Source organism: Apiospora phragmitis (genome assembly GCF_038363925.1).
Source record: "Apiospora phragmitis strain CBS 135458 chromosome Unknown utg000009l:1.0-1189150.0:1.0-1190623.0, whole genome shotgun sequence".
Taxonomy (NCBI): domain Eukaryota; kingdom Fungi; phylum Ascomycota; class Sordariomycetes; order Amphisphaeriales; family Apiosporaceae; genus Apiospora; species Apiospora phragmitis.
In genome coordinates, this window is record NW_027117408.1 from 445030 (window position 1) to 464762 (window position 19733).

The following is a 19733-nucleotide window of genomic DNA, read 5'->3' on the forward strand; positions in this document are numbered from 1 at the left end:
GGTAGGTAGGGAAGCCGAATACAACCATCTAAGTAAGCATGCCTACGGGGTATGAGAGGGTGCCAGTCAAGTGGAATCTCATTGGTCCCTCGAACGACGTACGGCTGAGCCAAGCCTTACCCAAACATCCCCACACATCGTGCCTTCGACAAAGTGTCAATCAAGCGACAACAACCTGAAGATGACGGAAGATCATACTACAACAGTCCGTTCGGAGAACTCTGTGGGTGTTCTCCGAGCTGGCGTGCCACGCGAGAGTCCAGATCGGAGACAGCCACAGCCACAGCATCATCAATAACTACCAGCATTGGAATCCAAAGCTTGCAGACTCTCACCTCGCCGAAACCGACAATGAGCGATTGCGCATCGCGTTTCTTCGACGACTCCATACCTCACCGTACGAGGACCGTAAGAACAGAAATCCGAAGCGAGTAGACGGCACCTGCGAATGGTTTACCACCCACAATCGCTTCCAGAATTGGCAGGCAGAGGCCTCGGCGATGCTATGGGTTTCTGCGGATCCGGGTTGCGGCAAGTCGGTCCTCGCGAAATACCTGGTAGACGATGTCATTGCTTCGAACACAACCAGAACGACATGCTACTTCTTCTTTAAGGATGACTTTGACGACCAGAAAACGCTTGAAAGTGCTCTTTGCTGTATACTACACCAACTCTTCATCCAGAAGCCCGATCTGCTTCTGGACAAGTTTCTAGACGGTTTTAGGGAAGAAGGTGGACAGCTCTTCTCATCGTTTGATGGGCTTTGGCGCACTTTGATCGAGTCGGTCGGTCAGCACAAACATGGCGAAATCATCTGCATTCTCGATGCCTTGGACGAATGCAGGGAGCATAAACGTCTAGCCGCGGCTTTGACGAAGCTCTACAACAAAGGCAAGGGGATTTCTACATTGAATTTCCTCGTAACTAGCCGCCCATACCTCAATATCGGACGAGAGTTCCAGGACCTTAAAGACTCTCAGCCGACTATTCACCTAAGAGGAGAAAACCCGGAAGAGGTTGACAGAATTGCCCAGGAGATCATCCTCGTCATTGAACGACGGATCGAGGAACTAGGCAAAAGGCACCAGCTTCCCATGGACGAAATGCAGATCTTGCATGACGAGATCACTGCAATCAACCACCGAACATATCTATGGGTCCACCTTATCTTTGCTGCCTTGGAAGAGGCCGTCTTTCTTTCCAAAGCTGAATTACGTGCCAAGATCCACGAGCTGCCTCACACAGTCGAGGAAGCCTACGATGGTATACTTCAGAGGAGTTCCGACCCTGAAAAGGCTCGAAAGATCCTACGCATCGTTGTTGCGGCTGAAAGGCCATTGCGGCTCACGGAGATGGCTGCTGCATTGGCTTTTAGAGGGAGTCATCGGTGCCATCAAGATCTTGAACAAGACGTTGCGTTACCAGATCGCTTGCAGATTGCTATCCGAGAAATATGTGGCCTTTTCGTTGTTGTTAAGGCTTCGGAAATTTTTCTCATCCATCAGACAGCCAGGGAATTCCTGGTCAGGATCCCACTTATACAGCCAGAGATTAGTTCCACCCTGAAATGGCAATACTCCTCGATCCAGAAGAGTCGCACCTTTTGCTTTCAGAAATATGCGTAAAGTATTTATCCCTTATCGACTTTCAAAGACTAGCCAGAGTGGAAAGTCTCGATGTGTTTCATTTCTGCCTTTTGGAGTACGCTGCAAGTAACTGGGCGTATCATTATCGACAAGCGCACAGCAAGCCTGGCGCGAACCTTGAGCGACTTGTCTTACAGCTTTGCAATGTCCAGCTCCCCGCTTGTCAGTCCTGGCTATTAGTGTACGGGGAAAGGCGAATGGGTGATCCAGGATTTATGCGCGAACTGCCGACATCCTTACTAATCGCATCATACTTTGGCTTGAACAAGCTGGTTGGTTCAGTCCTCCGAGAAGGCAAATCAAGGCTTGATGCGAGAGGAGCCCGTAGTCAGCGAACCGCTCTATCGTGGGCCAGCGAGAAAGGGTACGTCTCAACAGTCGAGTTGCTCCTAGGTCAAGTGCATACAATCCATGTTTTTTTCAGAGACTGGTCATCATCTCTTTCTAGTATTGTCAATCGGAGAGATCAACATGGTAGGACGCCACTTTTACATGCTGCAGCGAACGGTCATCTAAAAATAGTCCAGCTCCTGCTCAGCAAGAGTGCAAAGGTTGATATTCGAGACGAGAATGGACTGACACCTCTAACCTGGGCGACCTACCACGGTTACCGTGATATTGTGGCACTCCTACTGGAAAACGGTGCTCGACAAAAGTCGGGAAGGAGTCATTTGGAGACAAGGGATCGAAAAGGCCGGACTCCTCTGATGAACGCTGCTAGAGATGGGAATGAAGCTGTTGTGAAGATGCTGCTGGATGGAGGGGCCAAGGTTGACCCGCGCGATACAAATGGCAGGAGGGCTTTACAGCACGCTGCAATTGGAGGGAACGACACTATTGTTAAGCTGCTTCTGGACCGAGGGGACGATATTCATATCAAAGACAAATTTGATTATGTTATTGCTTTGATGCGGGCTTCGGGGAAAGGCTATACCGCCGTTGTGGAATTGCTTCTAGACCGAGCAGCCGACATTGATATCCGAACTAAGGATCGCTGGGATGCTCATAAGTTGGCTCTAATGGGTAACCATGACGATGTGGCGAAGTTGCTGCTAGAGCGAGGCTCTATGGAACACTGATCATATCAATCTCGACGACAGGAGGGGCATGAACACTTGTTGCTAGAGGTATTGCCAGAAGAGTTGCAGTGGTCTACAACTGTGATACGGCGGCACTCAGCTCTACAAGGCTTGGAATAAGTGGCTTGCGGGTGCACCCCAGACGATTACCCCACGTCGCCTCCAGTTCCGCACTCTTTTAGTCGGCTACTACTGGCTACCTTCGGCCCCGCGATTGGCCCTACCCACTGAGCGTCCATATCATTCCTCCCGTTCACATCGAGCAACGACGAACTCCGAACGTCGCTGAAATCAATGCAACTATAGTCTCTGTTTCATTAACCTGTGGCTGTTGCTGGCTTGACCAACATCACCTTCTCGTTTAGACTATTCAACATCTGCTCCCTGGAAACAATGCCTGTCACCAGCTTTGATTACAACGAGAAGTACCGATATCAGAATGGGTTCGACTCATATTTTGAGTAAGTAGGGTCATTTGAACACCCGTGAGATCAAATCGCTCATTGCCGCTGTCCAGGTCCGAGTCGGTAAAAGGTGCTCTGCCCATCGGCCAGAACTCCCCGCAGAAGCCGCCCCATGGCCTGTACGCCGAGAAGCTGTCCGGCACCGCCTTCACAGCACCCCGGCACGAAAACAAGCAGTCATGGCTCTACCGCATCCTCCCCTCCTGTGCGCACCCTCCGTTTCAGGAGGACACGGCGGGCCCGTTCACTTCGGATAAGCCCTACAGCGCCTCCAAGCTGCAGTACATCCCCAATCAATTGCGGTGGGACCCCTTCGACCACGACGAGCAGACGGACTTCGTATCCGGCCTGAGGCTCGTCGCTGGCGCAGGGGATCCGACGCTCAAGCAAGGTATTGGCATGTATATCTACGCTGCTGGAAAGTCCATGGATGAGCGGACTGCATTCTACTCGGCGGACGGCGACCTGTTGATTGTGGCCCAAGATGGCGTGCTGGACATCCGCACCGAGTTCGGCTGGCTACTCGTGCGGCCCATGGAAATATGCGTTATTCCTCGAGGAATCAAGTACCAAGTCCATCTTCCGAGCGGGCCGGCTCGGGGATACGCCCTCGAACTCTACCAGGGCCACTTCACCCTTCCAGAACTAGGCCCCATCGGCTCCAACTGCCTAGCCAACGTGCGCGACTTCCAGGCGCCCGTCGCGTGCTTCAGCGAAGACAGCGGGGCCACCGCGGCCGACGGCCCCAATACCTACACCATCACGGCCAAATTCAACAACACGCTGTTCCGGACGCAGCAGGCGCACACGCCCTTCGACGTGGTGGCGTGGCACGGCAACTACTACCCCTACAAGTACGACCTGGGCCGGTTCAACACGATCGGGTCCGTCTCGTACGACCACCCGGACCCGTCCATCTTCACGGTGCTGACGGCGCAGTCGGACCACGCGGGCACCGCCGTCGCCGACTTCGTCATCTTCCCGCCGCGCTGGATGGTGGCCGACGCCACATTCCGCCCGCCCTGGTACCACCGCAACACCATGTCCGAGTTCATGGGCCTGATCGCGGGCGTCTACGACGCGAAAAAGGGCGGCAAGGGCGGCTTCATGCCGGGCGGCGCCAGTCTGCACAACGTCATGAGCGGCCACGGGCCCGACGCCGAGAGCTACGAGGGCGCGCGCAACGCGGAGCTGAAGCCGGTGCATTTGGGAAGGGCAGCTGCGCCTTCATGTTCGAGAGCTGTCTCATGGTCGGTGTCACCGAGTGGGGACTGAAGACGTGCCAGAAGGTGCAGGAGGCCTACAATGATCACAGCTGGGCCGGGGTCAAGGTGCACTGGAAGAAGCCGGAGGGTGCGAGCACGGACGGACATCTCCTTAAGTGAGCGAAAAAAGGCGTGATTCCGAAGCAAACGTATTATATATATATATCTTTCATGAAATGGTAAGGGGGGAGATTGCAGGGTATCTCATTATTATTAAGTAGTCGAAACATGGACTTCTACATTATTACATGACCTTTCCGCGCCTCCCCTTTCATTCTACCAGCTTGAGTTCGGGATATTCGGGAAGTGGTATGCCGCCCTTGTCCGCCGGCATCAGACTCAGCGCCAATTTATCAATCCGGAACGTGGTGATGAACCGCCCCAGCGAATGCAGGAACCAGATCCCCCAGTCCGTCTGCGGCGTCACGACGGTCGGCGCCCCCGGCGGCAGGCTCTGGACCTCGTCGACGAACGGCCGCAGCACCCGGTCGTACCCATCCAGCGCCGCCGCCACGTCGTCGCGGTGCCGCGCCAGCTCGCCCGCCAGCACGTACGCGCCGACCAGCGACGCCGTCGTCCCGCACCCGGAGACGGGACTGGGACAGTAGCCCGCATCGCCCAGCAGCGCGACGCGGCCCCGCGACCACGAGTCCAGCTTCACCTGCCCGGCCTCGTGCGCGTAAAAGTCCTCAGTCTTCTCCAGACCATCGAACACGCGCTCGCGGCACCAGGCGTCCGTGTCCGCGTACAGCTCGCGCCAGATTTGCTTCTGCTCGTCGACGCTCTTGTGAGTATAGCCCGTCGCGTCCCGCAGCAAAGGCGCTTGGGCGGGCTCGTTGCAAATCAGGTAGCACTGTGTCTCGGGCCGGCCGTTGGCGCGGAAGGCGATCATGCGCCGACCGGACAGGTGGTGGATGATGGCGACGTCGCTGTCCTCCTTGTCGTCGCGCGGGATCGTGAAGTAGGCCGCGTAGCTGTGCAGCGTGCGGAACGCGGCCCTCCCTTGCTCGTCGCCCCAGGCCTGGCGCCGCGTGCGCGAGCCTTGGCCGTCGGCGCCGACGACTAGGTCGAAGTGGCGTTGGCGGCCGTCGCTGAACGTAACGTCCACGCCGCCGTCGCCGTCTTCCTTTTGCGATATATTGTCTACCGACACCCCGAACTCGTACGTCACACCACTGCCTCCCTGCTTCTTCGCATCCTCCGACGCCTCCAAGCTCGCGTCGTACAGCACCCGCACGAGGTCGCCGCGCATGATCTCGTACTCGCTCGTGAAGCCCTGCTGCCCCTTGCCGGTATCGTTGACGCCGAACTGGAACTTTTGGTTCCCGTGCTTGTCGACAAAGGCCATCCCCTTCTCGTGCACGACGACGTTGCGCACGGCGTCCAGCAGGCCCATCTTGCGCACGACGGGGATGCCCTGGCGCGCACGTCGATCTGTTGGCCGCCCGTGCGCAGGGCCGCGCAGCGCTCCACCACGGTGAGGCGGAACGCCGCCGGGTCCGCGCGCAGGAGCAGCGTCGCGAGAGCGGGACCGCAGACGCCGGCGCCGACAATGAGGATGTCTAGGGGCATGGTGGGTGGTTGGGGACGGACGGGCAAGAAAGGGCTTGGTCTGGTTTGGTATATGAGAGAAGATCAAGGGAATGAGTACGATTGGGCAGAGGGAATCTTCTTGAGGATTTGGCTAAGTAGGACAGACAGTCTTCTCGTCATACCTCTTTACACAGAAATGGATTAGTTGTTGTTTGGTATCCCTTGGAGAACTTGTTTCACGGAACACGTGTGTGGCGCTGGTCATTTCATTTAGAGGGAATCGAGGCAAGGTAGAAGATACTCAGGTTTATGTAATGGCTATATACTTCTCTGCATTCTCTGAGCAAGTGTGGACTTTCAAATGACCGAGCGATACAGTAATTATCGTAGCGGTTTCGGTACCGCCCGAATTCCATACGGAGTTCGGTGCCGATGACTTGGATTGCAGTTCGAGTCAGGGTGGGTAGCCGCCGTAGTCTACGACGTCACCACTGAGAGTTGACGAGAATGAGGAGGCGATTGGCTTGGGTGGGCGTTTTAGCCTGGGGCTAGAGACAGATAGGGGTTGGCGCTGCTGCGCCTAGCCGGATCGGCCCTTACGAACACGGGGCAGCTGGAGGCTGGGGCTCGTCACTCGTCACTCGCGACTCGGCCTTTGGAGCTCAATTCGGCAATTTCGACGACTTCATCTCTTGCTTCGGCCGATCATGGATACGCGCTCTCGGGGCTCGGTTATTAGTCAAGTCCGATCTTTGTCTGCTAGCCATTTCATGTCGAATTGTGTTACGAATGAGGAACGCGACTGGCAGCAGTGTCAAATCAGTGCCTATTAGACTTTCCACCTCATACGATTTTGATTGTGCTGGCCTTTTTCTCATCAAAGTTGCCTTGCCAAGGCAGCTGTCCGAACTGACGATTTCCCAGGCCCCTTCGACCCTTCGCGATTTCTCGATTATATCGAAAATGGCTCTCGCGCACTCTGAATGCCCCCATCTCCAGGGGCCCATCGTGTTGAGGATCACTGTGAGGTCTAAACTCGCCTTTCACGACGATGTCTCCTCCGGACACCGCACCATAAGGATCTTTGCCGGCCGGCGTGCACTCGGCCGCGATGATCTCGAGACAGCTTTTCCCGTACTGGTAGTCTATCGTCTCCCCAGTGCATCTCACCTCGCCCTCCCGCGACGCCCACGACCAAGAGGGCGCGCGGTACCTCTCCGTCCTCTCGGCCGCGAAGGTGCACCACACAAGCGCGTCGGGGAGCTGCGAAGACCACACATCGGCCAGGTACTTGCCCATCGCCGGGGAAGCGAGCCGCTGCGCGAGCCCTGCGAGGGCCGGGAGCAGGTCCGACGCCACCGTGAGCTGCTTGACGCTGTAGTTCTGGAAGACGGCCTCCCACACCTTGCGCCCTTGCAGCATCGACACGAAGTGGCTCTTCAGGCTGTGGCCCTCGCCGAACTGGTTCTCCGGCGCCTGCCCCTCCAGCTCGGCGCACTCGCAGCGGCAGTGCGTGTTACACTCCCACACCAGCTCCGTTGCGGTGAAATGGACCACGCGGGAGGCCAGCATGCGTTCCTGGAACGCCCAGGCGCGCGCGTGCAGCACGGGCAGGAGCGGGATGAGCTGGGTGTCGAAAATGCGGTAGATTGTAGGTACAGTATGCAACCCCGCGTTGGCGGAACATAAGCGCTAGAGGCTGCGATACAGATCCACTCGACGACGACCCCATGTATGTCGATTTGTTTCACAAATCAGTGGCCTGCTGCTCTCGTCTTCAGGCTGACGTCCAGTCCGCCCTCCTGCCTCGGGAACCACCGCGACGCCGGGTCCGCCAGCTCGATGTCACAACGGACGGCCAGCGTCGCGACCACCTTGTACGCCTGTAACAGCGCGAAGTTATTGCTGATGCGGACAGGTTTCGTTTTGTCTTTCACGATGCCATTGAGTTCCTCCTGAAGTCGAAACCAACGCAAGGTCCCGGAGGCTGTAGTGGAAAAGGGAGCGAAGTGTGATGGCCTTAGTGTCGGCTCCTGCGATGAGGTTGATCATGGAGTCTTCGACAGTCTCCAGATCCGACTTCTTTACACTGGTGAATTCCCCTGGTTAGTCTGGCTGAGCCGGGTCTTGATCACTGCTGTCTGTATCCTGCCAACGTTGAACGAGGTGCTGCAGGACAATATGGACTACTGCTCTTGCACTCCAAAGGATGTCGGCCCGATTCAATGCACTGGGTTCTTGTCCAGCCAATTGTCCAGGACGGGAATCTGTATCACGGCAGTAGTGGTCGACTTCTTCCTGGCCTTCTCCCCTGGGTGCTCATTTGGGGATTGGCTATGCCAAGGCGTGAGAAACTCACGATTTCTGGGAGTATGAGCCTTGGGATACTGTAAGTTCACGTCAACTTCCGTTTCAGTTTCCACCTGGAACTCGGCGGCCTCGATGGTCCAAACTTTCACTTGTGAGTTTCCCTGTCACGCTGGACTTTAGGCGAATGTGGAGGGATACAACTATGATGGGACAGGGGAGACGACACCGTTGGTTATTTGGCTGGCCGTCGAGATAGCGGTGACTATGGCCCATCGTCACCACCGGGTCATCATCCTCGTATCAGAGGCATGGTGCAGGTAGCGGTCTGTCTCAGCAAGAATCCTCGGCCCAGCTTCAACCCATTGGTGGTTGTTCGATTGACAGGACGGCGTCAAGTATCTGATGCCCGACGACTTGCTGGAGCGGGAGATGAAGCTTGATCCCAGACCACGATACTGACGACTATCGGAATAATGTCCAGGTCACGGACGAGGTTTCCGTCGCAAGTGAATAGCAAAGATATTGAAGAGGCAGCTCTTGTCTCCATCCCACGTACGTTACTGATATGCCGAGACTGACTCGCCTGGGGCGTGTTGCGTTGATGGGCTGTTACTTGCATGGAGATACGGGCAATCTTACATGGCAACAAGCCCCAGTCGGACGGTGCGCAAGCCCGCGTGACTGTTTGCCGCTGGGGCTGCGGGGTTGGTTGAACAGTTTGGACAGCTACCATCGACTGACAAAACAGCCCTGGGTTGATTCTACCGCGACAAAAAACGCAGTCAGTTGTAATGTAGCGAGTGCTGAGCCACTCACATATTGAAGCAAATCCAAATAGCAATTCGATTGAGCCCCTGAACATACGACCCCCATGCGCGTAATGGTGTACGATACAAGAGCTGACAGACTAATAGCATGAGCGGTGTTTTGCGGGCCACCATCTTCAAACGGCAATGAAGCTTGAGTGGAGCTTGGGGCAGCAGCTTCTGTCCACTTATCGCCTCCCCCCGCCAACCCCCCCAGAGCTGCCAAGCTGCAAGCTTGGACGGTGTTGCTCCAGGGAGTAATGGCTAGCAATACCATGCAGTTAACCTCTCCATAACTCAGATTTCAGGTAGATTCGTCCTGTATGGCCGGAGATAAATTACAGGTCTTCTGAGAATATCTCGCTTGGCTGCCGTCAACCCCGACGGACGGCCTGGATGGACGAGAGAGGATCAATTCAATTCCCATGACATCCGGCGGCCAATAGCAAGTTGACATCCGAGATTGCCCGACATCGATCCATCTGCAAGTCGGTATGCAATGAGCCAGTTCGAACATCTCTAGATGTATCAGTGAGCACCACTTCTCTTCTATCAAACAGTCAATTGCTGCATCTCAGATCCAAACAAGGTACAGTCAATTGCAACCTTCAGCAGTCTTGAAAGGGGCTACCTACATGTTACAGCAGAGCTGTTGGCTCGGAGCTGGCATTGGGCTACTACTACTGGACTGCTGGGCCAGTAGTGGGTGGGCCCCCTCCTTAGCCGCGCAATGTGGGTGGGGATACCCCAGATTCCCTAATTTCTGGGGAAGTCTTGCCGGGGCATTGCGCTGTGCAGGACTGGGCTAGCCAGACCAAGCCGGATGGGGCAAGTATGATGTGAGGATGTTGTCGAACGAGGTCAAACGATGTTCCAACAGCTGAGTGGCCGCGCATGTACCTGAGCTTAGCAAATGTCACGCGATCGCACCACCGCCATTGCCCATTCTGTCACCGTTCCCTCTGTTAGCATTCTACCTCTCCCCGCCCTGCTCGTTCTACCCCGCCTGACGAAACTGTGTTGATGAGACCACGGCGGCCAATCGAAGCTCCAAACGCTAAAGCTGATTGATGGTCAGCTGCCCTCTGCTCGCTGTTGATCCCCAGCCAGCCCACCACTTACATCCGGCCCAAGTACCCTCCATACACGCCCGCTGAGCGTCGATACCTGCGACCCATGGACACGCGAGGTATTGCATCTCTGCATCGCGGGATTTCGTAGCTTCCCTTTGTCATCCCATATGTGTCAAAGGTACCATTCCTCCCTTGACCTGCGTCCCTTTTTTCCCCTCATCGCAATAATGATAACCCTGTCCTTCCCCGTTTGTTCCTCGATCTTCCCCTCTTAATCCCCCATCATCATCCAGTTGTTCAACACCTTTCATCATCACCACCATCAAGTGCCTCGTTATTACTTCCGTCGCAAACACCAATCAGTCAACCAGACAAGCTTCCCAGCCAGTAAACAGCTACGGGTCATTTTCCTAGCTCTTTACAGCAAACACAAACTCTCCGTATCAGCCCAGATATATCTCCAGCTACCCTCTTCTACCCCGCGTAGAAGAAAGCACCTTCCCTCTCACAAGTTTTATTCAGACCACGCTCATCACCATGACGGAACCGCTCACCAAAGTCGACTCCGCCGTCCAAGGCCTGGAGAACAAGATCACCTCCCCAGCCAAGGAGAAGCGTAGAGCGAGCTCCTATGCTGAGGGGGTTATGAATATTGAAGAGCTGAGTCAGTTCCCTCCCATGGCTGTAAGCTTTGGAGTAACATGAAATGGCTGACTGCGAAAATAGAGACCAACCGTACTCCTATCGAGGTTGCCGTTGAAACCCAGCGGACAGGATGGTAAGTTATGCTTTTGACTTTTGGCCTGGTCATTGCCGCTCTCCCTATCACCTCCATATACCCCGTGCAATTACCCCGCACATGACTTACAATGGGCAAACAATAGGAAGATCAACTGCTCTTCCTCTACGGTGGAAGAGAAGGAGATCCTGTCGAAGCATCTCACCGAGCCACCGGTCAAGAGGATTGACCTCGTCACCTCCTTGGGCATGAAGATCACCGCACGGAGCATGAAGGGTGTCACGATCAAGGACGCCCTAGATGCGATCCACAAGGCAAACAAGAAGAGGGTAAGCATGTCTAGGCATTCGCGAATCACACTACATCTTTTGATGGGTGGGGCTTTGCTTTTGAAGGACTAACTGGCTAACTCTTTGCATCCAGAGCGATGATGAGCTTGAGAAGCCCTACCTAGCAGGCTTCGAGTGGGCTGCAAACAACCCTCCCGCGTACATGACCAAGGAAGAGGAGATCGAGAAGTTCAAGGACGACGAGTGGACTGTCCTGCACATCGTTCTGCAATCCACGCCGACCGTGGGCAGCTCCAGCGGCGGCGGCAAGAAGAAGAAGAACAAGAACAAGGACGCCGAATAGACGCCAAACTTGCATCCGGTCCGATCTCATCACTGCACGTCAGTGAGGCTCGAAGATATTGGAACCAGTGTCAGTATGCAGGGTTCATCATTTCAAATGTGTGGCAGTGAATAATATGCTACTGCACTGTGCAGGCGCCTGCACAGTCGGTCTCACAGTCCAACCCGATCGCTAAGACCGTCGTGAAAAGTGAATTGCAAAGTGATTCATGCTGGGCCCTATACGTGCGAGGTTAGAGCCCTGCAATTGAGGATGCGATGAGATGAGCTAAACCGAAGAGACCGATGCCCACTTGACCATATCTATCATTGACCACCACTGAGCAGCCACAAGCCTACCTTTGCTTGACAGACCATTGAATGATGGCAATGGTAGCACAGATCATTGCAATAGACCTGACTATGGCCAACTATTGTGCCATGCGGTCGTCGGAGCTCAGTAAAGAGCACTGCTATTTCCTCCGGTCCTGAGCGCCATGTCAAAAATGGTGACCGGATCTTATCAGGCAGTCAGCCGTCCACCAACGACTTATCGAGACAGCTGTTAAATCTGCAGTTCTTTCTTAAGGCCAGCTCCCATTCACGCTATTCAGATGGATCAGCAATCGCTTAAACGAACTGGCGAGAACGCGAGAGAGAGAGCGAGCGAGAGGTCTGCACCTCTTGATGCCATATAGACGGCTTACACCCCACGAACGAGACAATTCCCAAAGAGACCGACTGCATCTAATATCTGGCCTTGATCTTAGGTCTCTATATACTAGATCTACGCTACGGCTTCTTGAAACACAGCTCTTCTCGACGCTGCCTGACCCCACACGCTCCGAGCCATGGAGAAGGGTATCGCGATTGGTGTATTGTGGAAGGACCAGGTGGACCAAGCCTCCTTCGCCTAGTAGCACTGCAACTTTCCATCTTCTTTACCCTTGTCAATATCATGATGGAGCGGCCGCTTTGGTTGGAGCCCTGGTGCTCGCTAGGCAGGAACCCCGAGCAATCGCAATAGCTTCTACATCCCATGTTCCAATGCTGGCATTGATTGGGTCGTCAAGGGTCGTCAAGGGTCGCATGAGGGGTAGACGGGACGAGAGTTGGTCGGTCAATCCTTCGGTATGGTAATTCTCAAGTCAGTTTTGGTTTCATGTTACAAGTCCTCGTCCAGATGAGATATTCACGTCGTCATAGTCGTAATGAATTCCTCAGTTGAAAATTAAAGTGTCCCTTTTCATCAGTTAGAGCCCCTGGCTGCTCTTGATATTGTGCAATACATCTTAGCGCAACCTACCCGGTTGCGCCACGGCCAACCTACTTCACCTAGTCGTCGTCGCTACTTGCGCTTGGTCAGTAGTAGATGCCACAGCACCGCTCCCTTGCTTCCCGCTCATGTTGACGGCCCACCTCAGGACCTGCTGGATGTCGTAGTCGTGCTGCGTCGCGGGCAGGTACATCCACTTCCCCTTTTCGGCGATCCAGGCCCGGTTCGGCAGGTAGGCCTCGAGCATGTAGTAGTTGTCGCGGTGGAAGGGAAAGTCGAACGTGGGCGGACCGCTCCGCTCGAGGAAGGTGTCGGTCCCCGCCGCGACGTCTTGGCTCGTCATCTGGAACCGCCGCCGCTTGTTGCCCTTGTTGGCGGCGTGGCGGCGGTTGGCCCGCACGGTGGAGTCGAGGTGCGCCTCGAGCAGGCGGGCGTGCCATAGCCCCCCTACTCCTCCGGGGGTCGTACTGCTACTAGGGGAGTTCAGGGACAAAGCCTTCCGGACCACGTCGGCGTTGCGCGCGAGCAGCCGCCGGTTCCACTCGGGCACGGGCTCGCTGCGCGCCCACGTGGGGATGGGCTCGCCGCGGTCCAGGTCCGCCTGCCAGTGCGCGAAGTCGACGACCAGGCACAGGGCCGACCAGCGCAGCACGCACGTCAGGCACGTGCAGACCTTGGCCGGGTCGGGCGGCGGGACGTGGCCGTAGGGGCGCTTGTGGATGCCCAGCCGGTCCTGGCGCTCGGGGCTCTGCAGGATGGACACGATGTCGATGTCGATGTCGTCATCATCTTCTTCTCCATGTTCGTCGTGGCCGTTTTCATGGTCAGCAGCACCGTCGCCACGGGTTTGCTGCTGCTGCTGCTGCTGCTGCTGCTGCATGTCGCGGATGAGCACGGGCAGCCGGAAACACTGGGCGAGGCAGCTGTAGCGCCAAGATACGACGTGCTGGGAGATTCTGGACTCCTCTGACGTGATGAAGGCGTCGTACCCTTTGCCCGCGCGGCGCAGGTTGAACAGGTCGCTGGGCCTTAACAAATACAGAATCTCCAACAGAAGCTCGTACGGGAGATCCAGCAGCAGGCCGCGCGGGGCAGGTTTGGACTGCTTTTTGGCCGCCCGGAGTTGCTGCTTCTTTTGCGCGCGCTCCGTCTTTTTGGACCGGAGTGTCAGTGCCTCCGTCTTGTCTTCCAACGGCTCCAGGTCATCCTCCTCCCTCGTCAGATGGTGGTTGTTCGGCTCTGCGGGATTGCGAGTGAGGCATTGTCGTACGTCTCTCGTAATAGAAATTATCTCAAGTTTCGATATGAGGGCTTATAGGGAAATGCGTGAGAAATTGCCACAGGCCAAGAAGGATTCAGTGATGCCCGCTCTGTGGGGAAGATCTGCCACTAAGTGCGAGCACTAAACGGCGTCAGGTAATCTTCGGAGTTTAGGCTGCTTTAACGCCTGCAGCTCCCCGCCCCGCCCCGCCGTCAAGCGTACATCTGGGACTTACAAAGGCAACGTCCCCGTCGGCGCGAGGGTTCCAAAAATATGTAACCAAGGACTTCTACTCTATAAAGGCTTTCACCGACATCTTCGTCAATATACTTCAGCAGCGCGACGAAGAAGCTTCCTCGAAACCGTTCTTTGACTATCTCGCTCGCACGGCTTCCCACTGGCCTCTGCAAGCATCCCAAGAAAGGATCGCCAAGTACCGAGGGGTATACGACCAGGGCCCTGAGGCCTTACGGGCCCAGCGGCTCGAGAGCATGGCCACTGCCCTTGGGGATTGTTATTACATGATTCCACCAGCTGGAAGTTCCCGTGCGAGAGGGCGCCGGCGTGGGTGACCCGAGAAAGGGACGCAGCCAAGCAGTTCCCCATACCGCTCTGGATGTCTGTGTCTGCCGGCACTCCGTACTTGTGCCGCTTCTTCTGTCACCCGCTCGTGGCACCCTCCCTTCTCGCGGCAGATGCTTCTTGGCCGGCCGTCTTGGCAGACCGACTCGGCCTATTGCGTGTCACTGATGCCAAGACTATGCGAATGGGCTGAAATAGGCCTGTATTCCTAGCAATCAAGCGTGACGATCGTTGTAGTTTGGTGAGCTCAGAAGGTGTGATGAAGAAAGGAGGAAGTAGTCTATCCCCCACTACGTAAAGTACATGCCTATGTAGTTGGGGGGTAAGCGTGTGCTACTTAGTGGCGGGGCCCAATACGGCCGAGTGGTGTATGTCGCAGAACCTTTGCTCGTCTGCCATTGCTGTCTGCATATACCCTACCTCTTTGCGCCCCTCGCAATTTCTGTTCTATTTTGATATTACCAACTTGAGATTCACTCTTGATGTGTGCAGCCTCGGAGCCGGAGGTTGAGATTGTGAAGGTGGGATTTCACCGGCATAGGCCGCTGAGCAGTGAGGGGTCAATCCGGGTGGTCGATCTGCTTTCCGGCGCTAAAGAAGAGGTCATCCACTGCGAGCTCCGCGAAGTGGACCTGGATCGGGATCTTGACGATCGCGGTGCGCAATACGAAGCCCTCTCGTACGCCTGGGGCGACTCCCATGACCGAAACGTCATCCAATGCGACGGCCAGCCCCTCGAGGTCACCGTGAACTGCTGGCACGCACTGCGCCAACTGCGCCGCGACGACGGCGTGCGGACCCTGTGGATCGATGCGATCTGCATCGACCAGAGCGGCGACCGGGAGGAGAGCACCCGCGAGCGCAACCGCCAGGTCCAGCTGATGGGGCGGATCTACCAGCGCGCCGCGCGCGTCCTCGCCTGGCTGGGCCCGGAAGAAGACGCCGCCGACACGCCGAAACTGTTCGAGTTCTTTGAGATCGCACGGCGTCTCCCCCCGCAAATCATCGACTCGCTATCGGACTACTCGCGCTTCGCCATCGCCAACCTCTACAAGCTCCTGAGCGCGTCCATGGCCCGCGGCTCGTTCGAGCGGCTCATCGCCGCGCCCTGGTTCTTCCGGATGTGGACGCTGCAGGAGGTCGCCCTCGCGTCCGAGGTGATTCTCATGACGGGCCAGTGGACCCTGGATTGGGACACCTTTCGGCGAGGTGTGTGTTACACGCGACTTTGGTCGGCAGTATGGTCGACTCCTTCCAGGTCAGCATTCGGCACGACGTGATCAGATGGATGCGACAATCCCGCGGGGCTTTCGACCTTCGACAGCTTCGGGCTGTACGCAATCTGAAGTCCGCGCTGCCTCACGACAAGATCTATGGGATGTATGGAATCTTGGGGGCGCTTTGGATACCTCTAGAGAATCCGGATTACAACCGGCCCGTCGCAGGGCTTATTGAAAGGGTTACACTTTCGCTGATACAGCACTTTCGGAGTCTCACAGTTATGATGCTAACGCTTCCGCCATCTCCTAATCTGGGACTGTCGTCATGGGCGCCGGACTGGCTCACGCCCCTAAACGACTCAAGATTCGTCGACTACTCTGGCACCTTCGTCCCAGGTAGCTATTCTAGCGCTTCTCCTTATCGTGCCAGTAAGGATTCAAAACACGGCAGGGCACAGAATGGTACTCTTAGGAGATCCCTTTTGGTCACTGGCAAAGCAATCGGCCGTGTCGCCAAAACAATCGCTGCTGGCCCTTGGGATTCAACCAAAAACAACATACCAGACATGGAGCAGTTCATACACATGATAAGTGTGTGCAGGCAGTGGTGTCAGTACATTCGTAAAGATGACATCCTCCTATCGGGTAGCCGTTCGCCGATACATGCTACCCACCTGGCATTACTGACGGTGAATAACATGAAGCAACACCAGTCCTGGACGTTACCAACCTTCAACCAATGGTTCAGTCTAATGACGGAACCAAGAAATAGTACTGTCTTCCTCGCATCACGGAGCACAGTCGAGCCTCAGAATCAAAAGAATGGGCTTTTGGAGGAAGACGACCCGGTGCGGTTGATAAGTACGCTACTAAATGACGTTCATGGGCACTCAGAGCACGCTATCCAGACGCACGCCAACGCCGGCGTCAATTACGCCTTCATCCATTTGGACAGTGGCCATGTTGGCCGGGCGCACCACACTTGCCGAGAAGGCGACAAAGTGTACCTGTTGGCAGGTGCCGATATGCCCGTCGTGCTGAGGAGAGGCGGCAAGGAGGGCACGTTTCGGGTCGTGGCACCCGCGTTCATCGTTGGTGCCATGGATGGAGAGCTGTGGCCGGACAAGTTAGACGCGGCGCTGGAGCCTATCACACTGGTCTGATGAAACTTCCCAGGAGGAAACCTGCAGTTCGCCGCCGATGGAGAAATTTCACGAGGTGGGATCATCAGGGATGGTACAGCCGGTGATAGGAAAGCTGGCTAATTATTCACGAAATTTAATTGAAGACAACACCAAAACGTTCATGTAATGTAGCAGAATAGAAAGCGTAAACATGGTCACAAATGGTATCACTTACGCCGCCCCTCAATATCGCCAGTATCCAAACATACCCGCAGCATACATTTTCCCGAAGCCTAATCTTTGCAAACGCCCACAAGGTAGAGCTTCCTTTCACCTAAGCCTTCTCTCCGACCCGAATCTCATTCTCTTCAGCCGTCGCCATCGAATCCGCCCCTTTCCTTTCACCAGCACTAGCAACACCACCGCTACCCAGCGGCCCCGCAATCTTGACATGTCCTGCCTCGATATCCTTGGTCAGCTGATCGAGCCTCGAGACCTTCTTGTAAGGCTTCCAAGCCGGATGGCCGCTATCGAAGATGTCGTCCATCTCCTCGAGCGTGAACCCCTTGGTCTGGGGCGCGAGGAGGCTCATGTGGACGAACGCGGCGCCGTTGAAGGCCGCGAAGATCATGTACATTTTCCAGTTGATGTGCCACAGCAGGGGCGGCACCGCGAAGGCCAGGACCATGTTCCAGAACCAGTTGGACGCCGTCGACAGCGACACGGCCTTGGCCCGCACTTTGGAGGGAAAGATCTCGGCCGGGTACGTCCAGGACGTCGGGCCCCAGGTTGTCGCGAACGTTGCCACGAACAGGTACGACATCGCGACGATGGCCGTCGAGACGGGCTTGTTGTCCTTGATCAGCCACGTGATGTCCTTGTTGTCATCGGTCCGGGTCTCGTCCGTGTTCGGTTGGCCGTGGACGGCTTGGAGAGCCCCTTTTTATCGCAAGATTGGTTAGCCAGGCTAGTCATGACCATGGATGGATTGATGCACCCGATTGACAATCTGGACGGATTCTTCACCTTCGATAAACAGAAAAGTCATCATCAAGAATGCGCCAACGATGAGCGCTGGCCTGCGGCCGATCTTATCAAGATACATGATAGCCGGCAGAGTCATGGCAACGTTGATGACGTATTGAATGGAAGCAGTCGCCAACGGCGAAGCAATCTGAGCGCCTTTCATGATGTACACAATGTAGTACATCATAATGTTCATTCCTATCATCCAAATCAGATTGAAGGCGAATTGAGTAGCGAGTGAGTACTTAAGTTAAAACATACCACAAAGCTGCGACCACATCTGCACGCTCATCCCGAGCAGCACGCGCTTGGAGATGCGCGGCCGAAGGAGCGCCCGGAAGCTCGACGTCGCATCCTCGCGCTCGAACCGCAGCGCCTCCTCGATCTCCTGGTACTCGGCGAGGACTTTTGGGTGGTTCGGGTCGCCGTCGCCGTGCAGGCGGGCCAGGACCCGGATGGCCTCCTCCCAGCGGTCGTGGGCGGCGAGCCAGCGGGGGCTGTAGGGGAAGAAGAAGAGGCCGACGAGCAAGACGAAGGCGGGCACCATCTGGACGCCCCAGGGGATGCGGAACGCGGCCTCGGGCTGGTCTGGGTCCAAGGGCCCGCCGCCCACCTGCGCCGCGCCGTACTGGATGAAGTACTGGATCAGGATGCCCCAGGTGATGGCCCACTGCTGCAGCGACACGACGCGGCCGCGGATCTCCTTGGGCGCGATCTCGGCCTGGTACACGGGCACGACCGACGACGCGATGCCAACACAGAGGCCTGCGATGAGTCGCCCGGCGCACAGCATGCCGACATTCTGGGATGCACATTGGATACTGAATAGCAACATTCAGAGTAAGTACTTCATGCACCCTCCTGAAGATCCTGGTTCGGCCCAAAATAGATATCCAAAGGGTTGGCTTACATGGAGCCAATTATCCACAACACGCAGGAAATCTGCAGGGTTATCTTTCGAGAGAACCTATCGGCCAGGAACGAGCTGCACAGCGATCCTTTTGGTGATATATACTAGTCAGCCCACGTGTTTGTAAGGCAGGGGCTCGTTAGTTATGGAAGCATGATACGCACCGACAAGCGACCCAGCTGGCATAGATGCCGTGATACCGCCTTGAGCGTAGGACACCGGGTTGTTAAAGTAGCGTGTGTAGGCCTTGGTACCTAGGACACCGCTCATGGAGCTAATATCGAAGCCGAACAGTCCACCGCCTGATGTTCCTGTTAGTGACGGCGCGAGAACATCGCAGAGGAATGTGTAGGTATTGCATATATTTCCTTACCAATGGCGGCGAACGAGCAGATGAAATACACATTAGCAGGAGAGGTTTTCTTGCTCATGATGTTAGAGAGAGCTGTCTCATAGCAGGAGTTGGCCTTTGATGGGTCTGAAAGGTTGGGGGTCGAACACGGCACAGACAGATCTGATCCTACCACATGCAAATGTGGGGGGAAGTAATAAAGCCGTTAGACTCAACAAGTGAGTGGGAGGCGACCGGTATATACTAAATATTGACGGGTGAATTCAGCATGACGGTCCCGGGACGGTGGTACAACGTGAGGGATGTGGGTACGGGATGGCAGGGAGTTGGATTTGAGGCGCGTCCCTTGAAATCTAGCAAGGGGGATGGCAGTTTGGCACGGGCAAGGATATAGCCAGAGCCAGGTGGCCCAATCCGAAGATGCTGCTCTTGGGCTTGGAGGATCACAAGGAGCCC

General features: G+C 55.8%; 9 protein-coding genes across 9 annotated transcripts; 5 read left to right on the forward strand and 4 right to left on the reverse strand.

Moving 5' to 3' along the window:
- Nucleotides 1-38: 38 nt before the first annotated feature.
- On the forward strand, nucleotides 39-2725 carry PG994_009650 (uncharacterized protein; the record flags this gene model as incomplete). The annotated part of the gene is made up of 3 exons (XM_066861059.1): nucleotides 39-98; nucleotides 207-1621; nucleotides 1654-2725. The coding sequence occupies 3 exons, from the start codon at nucleotides 39-41 to the stop codon at nucleotides 2723-2725; spliced, it is 2547 nt and encodes an 848-aa protein (XP_066713229.1).
- Nucleotides 2726-3118: 393 nt separating this feature from the next.
- Nucleotides 3119-4574, forward strand: PG994_009651 (homogentisate 1-2-dioxygenase; the record flags this gene model as incomplete). The annotated part of the gene is given in 3 exon segments (XM_066861060.1): nucleotides 3119-3186; nucleotides 3243-4389; nucleotides 4404-4574. 3 exon segments carry the CDS (start codon nucleotides 3119-3121, stop codon nucleotides 4572-4574), a joined length of 1386 nt encoding a protein of 461 aa, XP_066713230.1.
- A 151-nt stretch (nucleotides 4575-4725) lies between these two features.
- Nucleotides 4726-6026, reverse strand: PG994_009652 (FAD/NAD(P)-binding domain-containing protein; the record flags this gene model as incomplete). Its single annotated transcript, XM_066861061.1, is given in 2 exon segments — nucleotides 4726-5871; nucleotides 5883-6026. The coding sequence occupies 2 exon segments, from the start codon at nucleotides 6024-6026 to the stop codon at nucleotides 4726-4728; spliced, it is 1290 nt and encodes a 429-aa protein (XP_066713231.1).
- An 804-nt stretch (nucleotides 6027-6830) lies between these two features.
- Nucleotides 6831-7559, reverse strand: PG994_009653 (uncharacterized protein; the record flags this gene model as incomplete). The annotated part of the gene is made up of 1 exon (XM_066861062.1): nucleotides 6831-7559. The coding sequence occupies one exon, from the start codon at nucleotides 7557-7559 to the stop codon at nucleotides 6831-6833; it is 729 nt and encodes a 242-aa protein (XP_066713232.1).
- Nucleotides 7560-10713: 3154 nt separating this feature from the next.
- PG994_009654 (uncharacterized protein) lies at nucleotides 10714-11548 on the forward strand (the record flags this gene model as incomplete). Its single annotated transcript, XM_066861063.1, has 4 exons — nucleotides 10714-10840; nucleotides 10903-10954; nucleotides 11061-11244; nucleotides 11339-11548. The coding sequence occupies 4 exons, from the start codon at nucleotides 10714-10716 to the stop codon at nucleotides 11546-11548; spliced, it is 573 nt and encodes a 190-aa protein (XP_066713233.1).
- A 1309-nt stretch (nucleotides 11549-12857) lies between these two features.
- PG994_009655 (uncharacterized protein) lies at nucleotides 12858-14379 on the reverse strand (the record flags this gene model as incomplete). Its single annotated transcript, XM_066861064.1, has 2 exons — nucleotides 12858-14039; nucleotides 14374-14379. The coding sequence occupies 2 exons, from the start codon at nucleotides 14377-14379 to the stop codon at nucleotides 12858-12860; spliced, it is 1188 nt and encodes a 395-aa protein (XP_066713234.1).
- Nucleotides 14380-15127: 748 nt separating this feature from the next.
- Nucleotides 15128-15925, forward strand: PG994_009656 (uncharacterized protein; the record flags this gene model as incomplete). The annotated part of the gene is made up of 1 exon (XM_066861065.1): nucleotides 15128-15925. The coding sequence occupies one exon, from the start codon at nucleotides 15128-15130 to the stop codon at nucleotides 15923-15925; it is 798 nt and encodes a 265-aa protein (XP_066713235.1).
- Nucleotides 15926-16563: 638 nt separating this feature from the next.
- Nucleotides 16564-17028, forward strand: PG994_009657 (heterokaryon incompatibility protein-domain-containing protein; the record flags this gene model as incomplete). Its single annotated transcript, XM_066861066.1, has 2 exons — nucleotides 16564-16726; nucleotides 16760-17028. The coding sequence occupies 2 exons, from the start codon at nucleotides 16564-16566 to the stop codon at nucleotides 17026-17028; spliced, it is 432 nt and encodes a 143-aa protein (XP_066713236.1).
- A 295-nt stretch (nucleotides 17029-17323) lies between these two features.
- PG994_009658 (general substrate transporter) lies at nucleotides 17324-19356 on the reverse strand (the record flags this gene model as incomplete). The annotated part of the gene is made up of 5 exons (XM_066861067.1): nucleotides 17324-17928; nucleotides 18016-18213; nucleotides 18277-18817; nucleotides 19094-19227; nucleotides 19299-19356. The coding sequence occupies 5 exons, from the start codon at nucleotides 19354-19356 to the stop codon at nucleotides 17324-17326; spliced, it is 1536 nt and encodes a 511-aa protein (XP_066713237.1).
- Nucleotides 19357-19733: the final 377 nt, after the last annotated feature.